The sequence below is a fragment of the Falco rusticolus genome, chromosome 2 (assembly GCF_015220075.1).
Source record: "Falco rusticolus isolate bFalRus1 chromosome 2, bFalRus1.pri, whole genome shotgun sequence".
NCBI classification, from domain to species: Eukaryota; Metazoa; Chordata; class Aves; order Falconiformes; family Falconidae; genus Falco; species Falco rusticolus.
This window is the reverse complement of record NC_051188.1, coordinates 120831947-120848690: the sequence shown is the minus strand read 5'-3', so window position 1 is coordinate 120848690 and position 16744 is coordinate 120831947. Positions and strand designations below refer to the sequence as shown.

General features: G+C 38.8%; 2 protein-coding genes across 2 annotated transcripts in view; both read right to left on the bottom strand.

Annotated features, from left to right (window-relative positions):
* Positions 1–6653, bottom strand: part of IMPG2 (interphotoreceptor matrix proteoglycan 2) — a 62295-nt gene extending 55642 nt beyond the window's left edge. The window contains exons 1-2 of the mRNA XM_037378326.1: positions 5451–6653; positions 585–845 (exon numbers count right to left, since the gene is read on the bottom strand). Of these exons, the coding sequence (XP_037234223.1) occupies positions 585–845; positions 5451–5493 (304 nt within the window). The 5' untranslated portion in view covers positions 5494–6653. The remainder of the gene's footprint in view (positions 1–584; positions 846–5450) is intronic.
* Positions 6654–7112: 459 nt separating this feature from the next.
* Positions 7113–16744, bottom strand: part of SENP7 (SUMO specific peptidase 7) — a 44431-nt gene continuing 34799 nt past the window's right edge. Inside the window, 7 exon segments of the mRNA XM_037378328.1 lie at positions 7113–9034; positions 11533–11683; positions 13798–13866; positions 14087–14124; positions 14418–14470; positions 14890–15101; positions 15974–16066. Coding sequence (XP_037234225.1) covers positions 8897–9034; positions 11533–11683; positions 13798–13866; positions 14087–14124; positions 14418–14470; positions 14890–15101; positions 15974–16066 — 754 coding nt within the window. The 3' untranslated portion in view covers positions 7113–8896.

The window sequence follows — 16744 nt, the reverse complement described above, 5'->3', positions numbered from 1 at the left end:
TGTTACTGGGGATATTTCAGCTTTCCAGGGAGTACTCTGTCACACCAACTTCCACATCAGAAAAGAAAGCCTTCATCTCCATTATGTTACAGCCTGACATGCAGAGACTGGCTTTCCAGGCAGAACACACTACGCTTTGCACAACCAGCCGTAGTCAAAAGTCACAGGGTTGAGACATCAATGTCTCAGCCTTGACTCTTTTCGGAAAGACCCCTCAGTGAATTCTACTAGTACTTGAAGAACACTAAATACAAACAAGCTTTGTCATTTAGCTAACCTGTATGTAACACTTATTTTTCTTAGCGCCCAAATTGTTCTACGAGATAGGGTTAGTAATTATTAAACACTAACTTTGGTTTCAGAAACTGAGATTTTTTTTTTATGATATTTGACTATAACTAGAAGATTATTTTTTTTAGCTCCGAACAGCTCTCATAAGGAAGATTATCATAGAAAACTAAGTTTCTTGGCTAATAATGTACTTCCTGTGGCCTGGCATTTATTATGTTTAAAAGCCTCATCTATTATTTTTTTATAAATAAGTGTTCTTTACCCAATTACTCATGAGATGTACAATCACTTACCTCTGAGCTTGAAATACTTCAGATGGTTGGCAATAGCCTGCTCAACAGATTCATCAGGACAGATCTTAACTCCACTGGGAAACAAAATGGACCGCTTCCTTCGTAATAGCAAACGCTTGTTGAACTGTTCAGCCTCCATGATGCCATTAAGCTTTTTCAACTCGGGAGGCAGAGAAGGGTTTGCCAGCTGCCAGTCACTGAGCTGAGGGGCTGGTGAAACACCTTCAGCCTGTTCTCCTTCTGTAGCTGAGTAACCAGCTGCTGTGAAGTTAAAACCACACATAAATTTCTCAGATGAGATACTGATACAATCATGTATATCTCGATGCCATTGCTCTGGTCTCTGAAGAACATAACTGCTTCTTTCTGTTAACAAGAACCTGTCTGCATGACTATAGTATTATAAACAACCTTAAGCACTTTACAGCAGCCCATCAAATGGTAACACAACCTAAAGGTCTAACCCTTTGAATGCTAATATTTTGGGTTTAACTTCCCTTCTGCAGTTTGGATTAAGTCAATGGTCTATATTTGTGAATAAACATGTATTTAGAAGCTTTCAGGGTGACAAATTAATTAACAACTCCCCTTATTCCATACTTTCTTTCCACAAGAAACACTTATATCCCTTGCAAAAAGAAAGCTGCTTGAACTGACAGCTAGCAAGTACACCTTGCACCACCATGAGATAGGTCTCTACTGGACTAGAGCAGGGAAAAAAAAAACCAAAAGAAAGAAAAGGGAAAAAAAAAGGGGGGGCTCATCAGCTTTAAGTTTTTTTTTAAATATCCTCTTACGTTAGTTATTCCATATCACGCCAGAGAGAACTTTACAGCTGAGGGGAGAATGTGTCTATTTGGTTTTAGTCTGACAGTAATTTCTCTGTCCTCTACAGTCAGCAGTCAGCATTAATTAATTCCACCTTCTTCTTCCCACTTTTTTGCCAGAAAACATGCTTGAAGAAGAATCACAATGAATCATTTATTATGAGAAAGAACAGTAATAAGTACATGACATTTTTCATCCCACAGATTATGAGCTTACTCTGCAACTTCAAAGTCAAGAGTACTTTTTGACTTCAATGCCTGAAAGATGAAGAGCTGGATTATTTTGATGGTACATTAATAGTCGGCTCTAGTGCACAAGACCACCACAGATGGTACATCAAAGGGAGAAGAGAACATCAAAAAAGGTCATGGCAAAAGCCCAGCCTTTATCCAAACTAACACATCTTCAGTGTCCATAAGCAGAAGACAGAACCTCACTTTTTAAGATTTAATACAAAATTATTAAAGAAAAAAGCACCAAGTAAAAAACTTAGCAGTATTTAGTGTCTCTCAAAGGTGGAAAATCTTGCTACATTCTACACTCCAAACACCACAAGTGTACAGTAAAACTGTCCTTTCCTCCTGGAAATCACTCAAATGCTCCATATTTACACTGATATCACGGCACAGATTTGACCAAACATTTCTCTGTATTAGCCCCCTTTGTTATAATTAAAGCAGAGAAGTATCTTTATTTCTACATACTACCATAAGTAAACTTTGAAAACAGGAATATAAATAAGATTTCTGCATTACCTGCAACTATTTGAAGATAGCCTTTAATCATTCCCAAAAACAGAAGGCAAAGAAAAACTTTGCAAATGAAGCCAAACATAATTATTTTTTCCAAAAATCCAGTATGCAATTAAAAAAAAAAAAAAAAAAAAGAAAATCCCTTTTAACAAAAGAGCTGTTGTCTCTAACGTATCCTTGAACCAACCAAGAGCATTTTCCTTCTTGAAAATACCTTGATGTCACATATAATAATTTTTCAAAAAAAAATCAGGTAAAAGTCAACCAAGACATCCTGGGAGTGTTCTTTTCAAAGACAGTATTCCGCTTGAGTGAAGAAACAAGAAAAGGAGACGGAAGTAAACTCCTTGGAGCTAGCAGATGGACTAAGACAATTTTTTAATTTTAATCTGGCCAGCTAAGCTCTTTACCAGAGCTTGTCATACCATTAACAGACAATCCAAACAAGGACAGCACCTTTCACATTTAATTAACCATGTTTTTTCATTGGCCTTTCAATTTCTGCCCTTTTTAAAGATCACGCTGACCACAAAACATCAGGGGAAGCATGCTAGTCTCTGGTGGAAGGTCTCAGTGCATTTTGCCTGCTGCTTGTAGAAATATATATATCTAAAAACACACTGAAACACCAGGGCATATGCAAATAACACCAAAGCAACCTTCCTGCAGGACTGTTTATTCTGGTGACAGAGCAAGTACAGCCCTGCTGCCTGAGTCTGCGCTGAAGGAGAAAATCTTGTGCTGTTACACCACTGCCCCTCGCATCTCAGAAGCAGTGCTTCCCCCAGAGATAAAGCCAGGGCAGCTGCGATTCTTTCATCTCTCTCAGGTATTACCTGACATGAGCAGTAGGAACAAATAAGTACAGCTACGTGAAGAGATGATCAGATAAGAAGAACTGCAGGAAGGGCAGCACTCTCGGCTACCCTCCTGCCCAGGGTCAGCTCATCGCAGAAACGTGTACAGAAGCCACCCTGCAATGGCAGACTGCATTCAGACCACTAGAAATACCCCATCAGTGCCGTCTCCTGGATGGCATTACTCAGGACTTGCTGGTTACTGCGTTCAGATCAAGCTAAGCAAAGTGTCGATTTGTCTGAAGTGACTATTTTTGGTAGTGGTTTTGCATAAATATTTCAAAGCTGGATTCCCAGAGCTTCCCAGATGATAGCCTGCAGAGCATTTGCACAGAGCTCCTTAGGTATACAGCTCTGTCTCCTCTCTTCTCGCTGCTCTGCTGAACTCCCAGCAATTAAGATAACTGATAATTCCTGATATTACACACAGGACACTCACAGGACTCCAGTAAAACCACCTTTGCTTTTAGGCTCTTCCTACATCTAACAGATGTCTTCCAACATCTAACAGATTCCAGTTGATTATTTTCAAAGCAAGATATTTTCCTTGGGTTTTTCCCCACAGAACTACTAAATTACACTTCAAGTGAAACTACTGAGCTCATCTAACACCTGCAAACAGTTTTCTTAGAATCAGACATTTTGGATCTATCAAATCGGCACTGCTCACCTAGGCTGGCTCTGCCCAGCTAACTACAATACTGGCAGCAGCACTGAGCACAGCACGCCACACCGCAGCTGTAACTTGAACAGTCCCAATGATATGAGGCACAGGAACAACACTGCACTGGTGCCCATAAACTGTTTCGAAGTCCTATTTGGCATTGCTAGGTAGACAGAGCAACTTTAGAGGCTAGCTTGGGTACCTTTGTTATGATCTGAGATTCAACACCACAGACCTGCCTTTTTTTTTTTTAATCCTCTGCAGACTGGTGCTTTCAATGTCATGAATGGTTTTGCTATAATTACCCTGCAAAAATGCAACTGAATCAAGATTAGAAATACTATAAACACAAAACCAAAAGCTAACTTACCTCAAGAATGCATGACAACTAATACTTTTAGAGAAATCTCTCAGAATACACGTGTTTCAGTAAGAGTATGAAAGCAAATTAAAAGTTTTCAGATTTATGGAATTGCTGTTTTTTTCATCAGTGAAGTTCTCAAAGATACTCAGAACATGAACAGTATAAAACCTAGCCGCTTTGAATCTGTCAAAATTTTCTATGGTATGGCTATGTCAGCTTCTGTGTGACAAAACACTTTAAATATTTAAATGTTTATTAATATTAGCTCAAGCTATCGATTTCAAATTGAACAGTGATTTCAGTACTGAAACTTAGATACACAACATCTGAAAGTCTCCTACACTTATGACAGCAAAAGGTGTCACTAAAAGCACAACCAGCATTTGAAGTTTCTTAAAACAAGCAAAACAACTCTTGAAATAGATTTCCAAATAACCTTGGAAAATTAACTCCTCCTTTGATTTGACTAAAGCCTCTACAGTAATACCTTGCATCAGAAGATGCATGGCTCTTCATTTCCTGTAGCCAAATGGTATCTGCTCAAAAGCACTCAGGAAAAGTATATTCTTGCTGAGAGAAAAAAGGAAAGTATAATCCTAGTGCCGTAACACGCCAAGGTCACATCCGTATCTCTAAAACTAAAAAGATAGCTTTCTGACAATTTGTATTTCTGAAAAAAAAAAAAAAAAAAAAAAAAAGGACATGTGCTTTCCTATAGCAAATGTGATTGGCTGAATCTTAGTTCTCTACAAGGTAATGGTCACTAAAATTCTGCTACGGCACGCATACTGTTCTAAATAATTTGTTTTTCAAATGCAATTTATTCAAAAAGCTAAATACACTAATCTAATTAAATATGCAAAATAAAGGTATGCTTTAATGAAAATGCCTCTAATGAAGAGCCACATGATGGTAGACACTCCTTATCCCCAAGCTCACACAGCTTAACACCAAGATTATAAATTGTCTCCTGTGAGTGGACCTATAGCAACTGACTTCATAGCATTTGATGGGATTCACCAACAAAATTCTCCATCAGTTTAGCTGAGACAATTAGGTTAGACAAAAGCTTTTAACTTTTTCAGTTTCTGTGGGTGCTGTTGCCAAGCATTTCACCACTGACTTTTCGCTTTTGCCCCTGAAGAGTTCTCTGGCGAACCGTCTCCCAAGAACAAGCAATGTCTGAGGCTGTTCAGCCTTCCAGCGGAGCAAATTCAGCCCACCATAGCTTGTCATACCGTCACCTCTCCGTCACGTAGTATTGTAAAGTACTTGGAACAGAAAAATCAGGAAGCGAGGTCAACCAAATTAATCTAACGCTTCATTATCTTGCTCTGTCCATTAGTATAAACCTATCCTCAACATTCCTCCTTTTCTGAACCATTGATAAGTATCTCTTACCTTGTTCAACAGTCAAAGATGATCCCAGTGCCTGTGACTTCATCTTTGAACAGCGTTTCCAACTTCAATTTGGTTGGACAGAATTAGTGCTGTTGGTCTTGGTTTTATTTGACCATCAATGGAAACATTTTCAATCCTGAGATCTTACAAATCTCATTCTACAATTCCTGCTTTTCCACCAAGAAACCAGTCTTTTTTTGAGGGGTTGCCAGAAGCAATATTCTGTTTCCCTGTCGTAATCAAGATAAAAGTGTTACTATTGTAGTTGTTGAGTTTTTATTGTTTTTTAAGCGTAGTACTTACCGAGTGCTGCAAGCTCATTTCAGGGTCAAATTCCAGGAGGCAAGTCCCACAAAAGGACACAGATGGACTGCAATGAATCTATGCCTGCAGCTCCAGAGGGAAAACACAGCAGTGCACAGATAGTTTTTAAAAAGCACACCTGCAGTTTCATGATTCACTTCTCCGGTTCTTGATGAAAACTAGGGTTAGTTGGTTGTTTTGGTTGTTTTTTTTTTCCTGGAAGATTTACTTACTAGAAGTTACTTCTCATTCACCTCGCTTCTTGTGTCACGCTTGCCAACAGTACCTTAAACACATCTCAGATTTATTTCTTCATGAAGGACAGTTTCTGGTCCCAGACAGCCAGAATGTAGCAGGTTTTTTTAAAGAAATTGATAGCTATATTTAACACTGAGTACAATTCATTGCTTTGAAACCATAATTACACAGCATAGGGTACAGAGCCTTACAAAGATTGGTTTGCTTGGAAGTACCATGCCACCCACCATTTCAGTTAAACAGGGATTAATACAGGGAATGGAGATGCAGGAGATAATGCAGAAAAGTCTCTGAGTCAGTCTGGCGCCATATACATGCCAAAAGTTAACTTTGGGCAGTTCTAGCAAATAAAAAGGAAAGCATGAAGGTACCTGGAGTGCAACTTTTTTCACAGACACTTCCTAGCACTCACCACGTACCTGTTAAATGCAAATGGCTGGAATGGGGTGGGTTGCAGATGGTGGTCCCAGGCACTTCCCAGGCTAGTCATTCAGGCTGTCGAGACTGTTCACCTAGCTACAGAAAACTCTAAGGCTTTTGAGTCAAAAAGCAGCCTTGCTTGCCACCAGAAGCTGTGAACTAGCTGCATGCCTTTATAGGAACCAGAGAACAAATCCTCACTTTGATAGAAATTTGGGTTAAGAGACACATACTGTGTGTATACCTTAAAAGCAGTACAATGGCCCATCTTAGGCTTACCACACTGGATATTTGTGGCAGCTGGGAAAAGAATGGCAACAGTCACATTCAGCAACTTCTGGAAATAATTTTAATATCAAATGTATTGGCATTCTCACAGCTCATATCTAACAAATCTACAAAGGCAATCCTTCAGTGTTATAAAACCAATTTATAAAAGTTTATACATGACTTTTGCTTTTAAATATTTATAAACCAGTCAATCTAAAAAAGAATTAATTACTTCATGATAAAAACTTACATTACTGCAAGAAAAAGCCCAAACTATTTTTCTTAAGGGAATACTGAAAATATTCATCAATTAAAAAGGGCACATATTTCTGCATTTTATCTTTTATCTGTCTTACAATAAATACACAGATTATCCCTGTAAGCAATGCTGATGTTGTGATTTAGGTGTGAAAGCCAAAAAAACTCTGGGATGAGGGGGACAGATGCTGCTGAGGGAACAGTGACAATCTGTGGAATTAAAGTGTAAACAAAGACAAAAAACATACAGTAATTGTACTAGGCTCTTCACAGCTACACAGAAGGTAACTGCAGTCAGCAAATTATTTTGGTTTAAAATTGTGTCTCTTCCAGAAAGAATGTTTCCTGGTTTGAGAAACAACTGTGGGTGGGGGTTTTTTTGGATGACTGTACAGAACCTGAAGTAATAACTGGATTTTCCAAACGCTAGATTTCGAAGCTGTGTGGAGGGAAGGGGCCCTGAGAATTCTGCAATGCCATAAAAATGTTCACATGTATGCATTGCCCTCAGATTTTTACCTTGACTCTCTACCCTACTCCCAGCGCTGAGAGTTCTGGTTTTGTAGATATGTTTGACAGGTGGTTTTGGTGGTTATCCAACACATGGTCCTTCTGAAGGGTGCGATGACACTTAAGATGATACTTAAGTTTACTTACAGTGGGGAACGGGAGAAAGCATCCTCTTAAAACAATCAACTTCTACCATGCAGTAACCATAGAAAAAAGTGTGTATGTCAAAATGTTATTAAAGCTTCACGTGATTGCTGTTTGAGGGAAGACTACGTAAGTATGCATTAAGACAATGATAAACTTGTACTAGATTACTAAATCAAGTCTCGAGTTCAAACACTCAAATATTCAGGCATCTTTACTCAATTCTCCTGAGCAAAGTATAAATCCTGCTTGCGCTATGGAAATTACGTATCTTAAAGAAATACTATATAGAACATAATGAACTTTTTGAATGAAAATGGCCTTTTTTTTTTAGTAAAACACTTCAAACTTTTGAAGTTCTGAGCCAGACCCTGCTTGCCTTTCTAAAGTGATGCCCTAAGATTTGCAGGAGTACCTCCCCAAAATGAGGCGAACAGCATTAAAAGTCTACTGCCTACATGTATTGTACTGGCACGTACTGGGAGAGCAAAATTTCTTCTAAAACCTGGTAAGGGGAAAAAAAAACCCCAACCCTTTAAAAAAATCCACTCTTGACTTTAAAAGATTTTAACAGTCACTCTCAAACAAATGTCTTCCACTCATGGAAATAATTTTTTATGATTAAAATGCTAGGAAGGGAAAAAGTAGAAATAAAAAAAAATCAAAACTCAGCTGCCTCAAATCTTGGCAGAATATTCTGACACATGCAGAATGCTTCTGTATATAATCAGAAACAAAACAAAAAATACATCTCTAAAGAGAGTCATTATTAGATCCTTAAATTAAAACAATACACAGTATTTGTTCTATCTGTATGAGCTACAAGATAAAGAGACACACAGTGTAGGGTCAAAATCCTGTCTTCAGGCCTGACTCCTACACGATCACCCACGATTACATAGAATTGTAAAGAACAGGTTCCAAAAGATAAAAATATTTTTACATCCTTGTGGCACATACCTGTATGCAGCTTTCATATTCCAAGTAAAGAATCAATTGGCATTCCATATATATTAGCTTTAACTTACATATTTACACTTTTATCTACAACCTTCTCCTCCCCTCGCCCCCCCCAGCAATTACACTCTGTGACCACACAACTCAAGTGAAAAAAAAAAAATTCTTTAAATAAATTCACACTGAACAAAATACTTCTTGTGGTTCTTTTCCCCCCCTCCCCCCTTCTTCCTTGCAAGGCAGCAAAGAGTCCAAACGCTGTTAAGGAGAGTTCGAGTTACTTTACTCAACAATGTTCTTTGCCAGGTCTGGCTTAATTAGATTCATTAGCTGCTGCTGCCACTATGCTGCTGAAAGTGCAGTTGCAAGATCAGGTCTCTGATTTCTTCTCTTTTGCTTCTGATCACCTGACGAGGGAACCACTTCTCCAGATGCAGTGGCTGTTCAAAGTTAACTATGGGATTCTGGTAACAGAAAACAGAGGATTTACAGCATGAATTTTCTAAAGCAACCTTCAAAAAGAAGTTAAAACCCTTCCATTACTGCTGAGACCAAGGAGGCACAAACAAGTTTCAATGAGCAATGACAGGCTTCAAAGTCAAATTCTAGTTCCTCCATAGTAATCACAAACATACATACCCTTAACACAAACTATTCAATCGTAAACAGCAAACACGTTATCACCACTTCTCTTAAAGATACATCAGTATAAGCACATACTCAAGGCAGATTCCACGTATTCTGATACAACTAGACACACTCTCAATATCTAACAAGGGACAGATGCACTTCTGTCAGAGAACACACACGTACAATCACACTCTAGGGAAGGATCACGCATAAAGCAGTTAAGCCTGCTGAGGCTTTGCTGCCTCAGGCACATGTTCTTCTGTCACGAGCTGGTCGGTCTGATAGAAGACAACAAAGCAGCAAGGACACTGCTAAACAGTTTTAGCAGGACATGAGAAGGGGAGAATTCAGAACAAAAGACGACCGTAAATTGAAATGGCTGAGAGATGCTAGCAGCTTTCGCAATAAGACCACAACACCACATCTGATTTGCCAAAGTCTTTTTTCCTCTTTCCCTCTTCATTCTTTTGCCATGCTTATATTTCACCTTCTCCTTCCTTTGAATAAAGTAATATATGGTAACATATATTACAGGACAACCACCTTGTCCTGGCCTTGCTTCTGCAAGCAGAACATCACCGCAGTTAGGGAATGGGCAGTTCAAAAGCATTAGTAAAGAATTTCATTTTCCACCTACACAAGAACTCAACCCACCCATCACAGAATCACAAATGACCTTCTGGGGGTCATCGGTTCCAATCTCCCTGCTCAGGCAGGGCCACCTAGAGCTGGCTGTCAGGACCATGTCCAGACAGCTTTTGAAGACCTCCAAGGAGGGACAGTCCACAGCCTCTCTGGGCAAAGTGTACCAGCATTTGGTCACCCTCACAGTAAAAAAACCCAACCAAACCACGACAACAAAAAGCACTTCCTTATGTACAGAGGGAACCTCCTGTGTTTCAGTTAGCAGCCTTCGCCTCTTGTCCTGTCACTGGGCACCACTGAAAAGAGAGGACTCTGTCCATTTTGCACTGTCCCTTCAGGTATTTGAACACAGAGACAAGATCCCCCCCTAAGCCTTCTCTCAGAGTCCAAGCTCTCTCAACCTTTCCTCATAGAAGAGGAGCTCCAGTACCTTAATCATCTTCGTGACCCTTTCCTGACTTGCTCCAATAGCACAGGCCTCTCTCATACTGGGGAGAGCAAAACTGGACAGAGCACCGAGGAGAGGGGATCACCTCCCTCAAACTGCTGGCAACATTCCTCTTAATGTAGACCAAGATACTGCTAGCCTTCTTTGCCACAAGGACACACTGCTGGCACATGTTCAGCTTGGTGTCCATCAGAATTCCTTAGGTCCTTTCCAGCAGAGCTTCCTTCCAGCTGGGTGACCCCCTGCAGATATTGGTGCCCAAGGTGGTTATTCCCTGGGTGCAAGACTCTACACTTCTTGTTGGACTTTATGAGGTTCCTGTCAGCCCATTCTCCAGCACCCTGGGATTCTTCTAAACGGCAGCACAGCCCTCTGGCATTGTCAGCCATTCCCTCCCATTTTTGTGTCAGCTGTGAACTTGCTGAGGGTGTACTCTGCCCCAACACCCAGATCATTAATAAAGATGTTAAACAGGACTGGACCCAGTATTCACTCCTGGGGTACACTGCTAGTTATTGGTCTTCAACTAGATTGCCTGCCATTGATCAACACCCTCTCGGGAGCCATCCAGTTAGCCAGTTTTCAATCCAACTCACTGTCTACTCATCCAGCCCATAATCCATCAAGCTTCTCTATGAGGATCTTATGGAAGGCAGCGTCAAAGGCATCACTGAAGCCCAGGTAGGCAATATCCACTGCTCTTCCCTCATCTACCACGCCAGTCATTTCATCATAGAAGGTTATCAGGTTGGTCAAGCAAGATTCCCCCTGCCTTTGTAAATCCGTGCTGACTGCTCTCAATCCCTTTCTTGTCCTTCACATATCTGGAAACAGTTTCCAGGGTTAGTTGCTTCATCTCATTCCCAAGGATCAGGGTGAGGATGACCAGCCTGTCACTCCCCGGTCCTCCTTCCTGACTTTTTTGAAGACAGGAGTGACACTTGCTTTCCTCCAGTCCTCTTCTGATTGCCACAACCGTTCAAAGATTACACAGTCAAGCAACATTAAACTACAACGTCAGAAATGTTTGCCAACATACACAGATGAGAAACTGTGCTGCAGATACAAAGACCCTGGGCCACTACTTGACGTATGGGGTTTAGCTCCTATTCCTCAAATGGCTTTGAAACTTTTGAGGCTGAGCATCACAGCATTGTGTGTCTGGCTATTTCCCTCAGAAAGAGTTTTTTGGGGTTTAAGGTAATTTTGGAGAAAGGGAAAGGTAGTTTCCATTTGTACCTGGAGGAAGCTTTCCACATATTGCAGCAAATAGACCCCACAATCACTGCTGTTATCTTGTTTAGGCACTCTGGGACAGAGGTCCATCATTGTTGATTTATTGAATTCTCGCTGCGTTTTTCGTTTAGCTTCCCATTCCACTTCAAGGTACCTACAAAAGAAAGCAAACAGATTAAATACTTAAGAAACAACTCCCAAGCTCAGTGCATTTTGGGATACTACTCAATATTGTTCTGGAGCTGGCCAAAAAGCTATAATAGCTTTAAACGATTTCCTTCACAGAACCTGTCATAGAAACTCATACAAGAAAACACAAATTCCACTGTCCAATATTCCGTCATGCAGAGAATTCTCTACCACATAATATGCAATATACAAAACAGAAAGATGCATTAAGTTATATGAAAACAGTTGTTTGCATTGAGTTTCCTAAAGCTATTAGGGTAACAGGACATTTTTAGACCTTAATTAAAGGAAGAACTCAAGTAATCTTTCCTGGTTACCATACAGATTTTTCCTGGGTTCATCCTAGAAGGCCAGCAGTGTTTTTTTAACCTAAGCAAACCATTAAAGAAACCTTAGAATTCACCTTACAGAGTTACAATTGCACCAATATAACCCTTGCAAACCTACTAGTGTATAAAGTACATAAAAACTTGCTAAAAACCTTAAGCGACCACTTTGTTACTGATTAGGACTTATTTGTTATCAGGTTTTTCTCTTGTTCTTGTGTTTCAGTAGCAACTCACTGACCTCACATTCTGGGCTGGCCACGAATTTGGAAGAGGGTATGGAAAGCAGATGGGTGTGATTTTCAAAGGCAACACTTACCTATACTTCTCTGCTGATTTTAGTCAGTTACAAAGGCTCAGGGCTTGTGAAAATCAAACATGAGGTCTGACTTTAGGGAATAAAAAAATGTATACATTAACTCAGACCTTATGTTTGATTTCCAAAAGCCCCAAGTCCTTGCAGTTCTGAGAATAAAAATACGTATCAAACTCCCAAAATAGCTTTTGGGGAAAATAGCAACTGTGAAAAGAAGGCAAACATAAACTAATTCAAAGACGAAGAAACTTCAGTGAAGCACATTCCTTAGAAACTGCAAGAACCTGTGACTGTACACTTCATAATTTTGTGCAGCTGATCACTGCCCAAAACACCACAAAAATCAACTCAAGGAAATTAGAGGTTACAGAAGCCCTGCATCAGTTTCCTTAAACTTCTGCTTTCAGGGTGTAACTGCAAATTGAAGGAATAAGAGGCCTGCTTCCCAAACTTCCCTGATCTCACAACTCCATAAAACACCTCTTTGTTTTCAGACTTTTCATGACATCTTTCTGAACTCCAGGAAACCAGCCTCTCTGGAATTTCAACCCCAAGAGTAGCTCAAAGCACAGAGCACTATCTAGAGAAAAGATGTTTTCATAAAAATGTCTGATCCTCATCTAACCCTGACATCATAATTTTGAAAGATTTACTTTTACAAGACGGAGGTACTATTTGGTTTAGGTATTTTTGGTCTTTTCAGTTAAGTGAATACAACAGAAAACAAAAAAACAATTCTATTTAGCTTCAAATATTTAATTTAGCAACTTCTAAAAAAGATCTTGATAGGTGTTAAAAGTCATCAGGAGTGTGTAAAAGTACTGGAAGTCTGAAGAAGTTCTTCCAATACTTAAACACTTTTCACATAAAAGAATGTGTTTTTACTCTCACTTTCCAAAACAAATAATACCATTCCAATAAAACTATACTGACACATCAAGCTTTTAGGCAGCTTCAGTCTAGTTTCTGGTTTTTTGCAGATTGGTGGGAGTGGCTTTAATGCTGTAATTCCATAAGCTCCATCAAAATAATGATTATCAGCCCTCTGGAAAATAAATCATTTAGATTTCAAACTATAAATTTTAAAGAATATGGTTTTCTCCCCTTAAAAACACCTTCCATTATTGAACTGGAGGGGATTAAAGAAAAAAACCAAAAAAACCCAAAACCACCCCCCCCCTCTACTTTTAAGTTTTATTATTTTTTTTCAATTTCAAAAAAACCTGTCCACTTCACAATTTTTGCATTATATCTGGGCTGCAGAGCAAAGACAGGCTTTTCACACAAGCCTTGGTACTGCTATTACAATTTTCTTTGTAGTAAGCCTTTATGAATTTTCCTTTAGCATTAGAAATGTACACCTTAATAAAGTATTTTGAACATAGAAATAAGACCAGCAGCATCTCTTGTTAATAAATAAAAAATGTAGTTACTTACTCTCTCAAAACCTGAACTGTTTTCTGCACAGAACCAGCTTTCAAAGAATCTAAGATGAGTATACAAGGCCTGTACACAACAAAAACAAACAAATCACTGTAGTCTTCCATTATCAACACTACCAAAGCAAATATTTTCTTTGAATAGAGCTTAACAAGACCACCAATATCTGAACAAGTGTGGAAAAAGAAATGGACAAGTCCCTACAGCTGTGGCTTTATGACAAATAACAATTACTGCAGAATTTCTTCATATAATTTAATGATAATGTATGAAACCAGAAACATACCTTTTACAAATCTGCCTTTTGGAATTACTTAGGGAGATCTAAGAGAATAGAAAATAAAAACAACCTTAAAAAAATTACAGCAATTATAAACTCTAATGTCTTCATAGATTTAAAAGCCAAAGAGGCTCCTTTTTCAGAAACAGAGAACCTGATAAATAATTTTTAAAAGCATATGAAAGCATAGCATAGGCAACATAAGCAGGCTAAGGAGGACTTCAGGCTAATTCAAAGTGCCTTGCACATTGTAAAGGCCACACAAACATCGACAGCTGCTGCAAAAAAGATGATGCAAAATTACTCATTTCCCCTGTCAATACAAAAAGGCACTTACTCTAGAAATACCTGAATCCAGGACTGAAGCAGAAGCAGCGATTTCACTGCCACCTAGTGCAACAGAACAAATTAAAAAGTCTTAAATACTTCCTAACTGAAACATCTTAATTTTCAAATTCATTATTAATATTCAAAATACAACAGCAAAGTACAAACTAATTTTGCTTCCCTTCTCAATGTTCAAATAGCAGTTACTGAGGGCCTGCCTTCCTGGTAAAATTCTTACTAAAATCTAAGAAATTTCCACTCATGATGGGATCTAAGCCACTCATTTTACATGTTTCTTCCAGTATTTTCCAGAGTTGCAGACAACAAGAAGTCAAGTCCTTGCTATGCATGGTAATACAAAAATGTATTGCATCCGTCTTGATGTGACAGATACTTTTTAAGACATCCTATCCCTCCTTCAAGGATTAAAACACTATTAGAACTGTATATGGCTTGACATGATTTTCTTCTAGATTACCTACCTTTTGAGAAGAAACTTCTGTTAGCATCCATTTCTTCTTCATCCTTGCAGTTACCAGTAAAGGCCAACACTGAGCCAGTTGTAGGGTTCTCACTCTCTGACAAAAGCAGAGACTGTTGAGGCTGGTGATGCAATGAATTCTGATGGGGACAGTCCTCATACACAGCTTCTTCTAACCAAGGAAAACAGATAACTGCAATGTACCAATGAGACCTGCCCAGCAGTGGGGAGAGCGGGGGGAAAAAAACGTCAAAACTGTATAACATTTCATTCTGAATAAAGGCTATGAAAAGTTTTATAACATCGACAGCTCATGGATAACTGTTCTGTGACACACAACCATCACTGCCATGTTCCTTCATGGCATCTCGTACTAATCCTCTCACTTTGCATTTTACTTTGCATGGTGGCATAACAGCAAAAATAAGCATCAATTTCTTTCAAAAAACCCAACCAACCCACTTCAGCAATTCATCAGTGTCTCGCCACCCATCCCACACCATAAAAAAAAAAAAAAAAGGCAGCAGGAAAAATAAAATTATCTGTGCTGGTGATCCCAGTTTTGAATATAGCTGAAGGTACAGCATGCCTCTAGCCTCATCAATTTCTGCAGCTGTTTTGCATAAGTAACTCCCAATGCCTATTCAGTTTTACTCGAGTTTCCATGTGCAGGTCAGTCATCCAACGCGGCCAAGGCACAGACCATGGAAGTACTACCCCTGATCCATTAACGCTGTAAGTTGCTGTGATTTCTTTATAGAAATATTACTTAAGTGCAGAGGAATTATCATGATGACACACAAATTATTTTGAAAAACACATAAAAGCAATTTTCAGTAAAACAAAAAACAAAAAAGAAAAAACAAAAAAAGACACAAAGTTTACTAAAGACAACCAAATAAAAAGTTTAATTTTTGAAGAGAATTCAAAATTACTCATCCCACACCTGTTACTTCTTCAGAATCTAATGTGTTAATTTCCAGTGATCCAAGCTTACAGCCATACATCTTTTTATCACCACAACATTCAAACATTTAAGTCTTTAAATAACAGAAAAGGTGTCTAAAAAAAAAAAACAGACTTACTCCTCATTCACAGGCACAAAGATATAATCTTTACTGAAGATGTTTATATGACGAGTCCATGTTCTTACTCTTCTGTGTCTTCTCTGTGCCACTCTGCAGAAACCAAATGACAATTGTAGTTCAGGTTTGTTCTTTTTTATTGTAGGAGTTCTAATCCCTATACATTCCTTTATCTTCCAAATCCCTCAATGGGTTTTTCATTTACTCTTGAAATCTCCCCATCAGAGAAAAAACAAATCAGCACACCATTAAGCCTAAGTGACTTAGAAACCATTTCTGAACTGTCTTAAACCCTTCTGGAAAAAAAATCATCAACGCATTTGAAAGGATTTCTTGCAGTTATTTGTCCAGTAATTATTATTTACTACACTAAATGCAAAAATCTCATCTAAACACAAGCCAATGTAAAAATATAGATCTATATCAATTTATAAACATCCATGAATTAAACTTCACAACACATTTGAAGGCCTGTCTAAATAACCTTATCTTCTGAAGGAAAAAGCTACATGTCTTGCAACAGTAGCAAAGCCAGAACGGAAACAGATTCCTTCCAGCTCTGAGCTTTAAATGCTGGAGCACATTTAATTTTCAGTCCTACAGACATAAAGCATGAGGACAGGATACTAAATGAGTAAGAAAAATTTCAGAAATTCAGATTTTCAGCTTTCTTAGTTTGCATAACTTGAAACAGAAGCCAACAGTTCCCAGAACTGTTCCAATTTGATCTGAAAGCAAAGTGCACTCTACTCAGGAGACACCTTTATTACC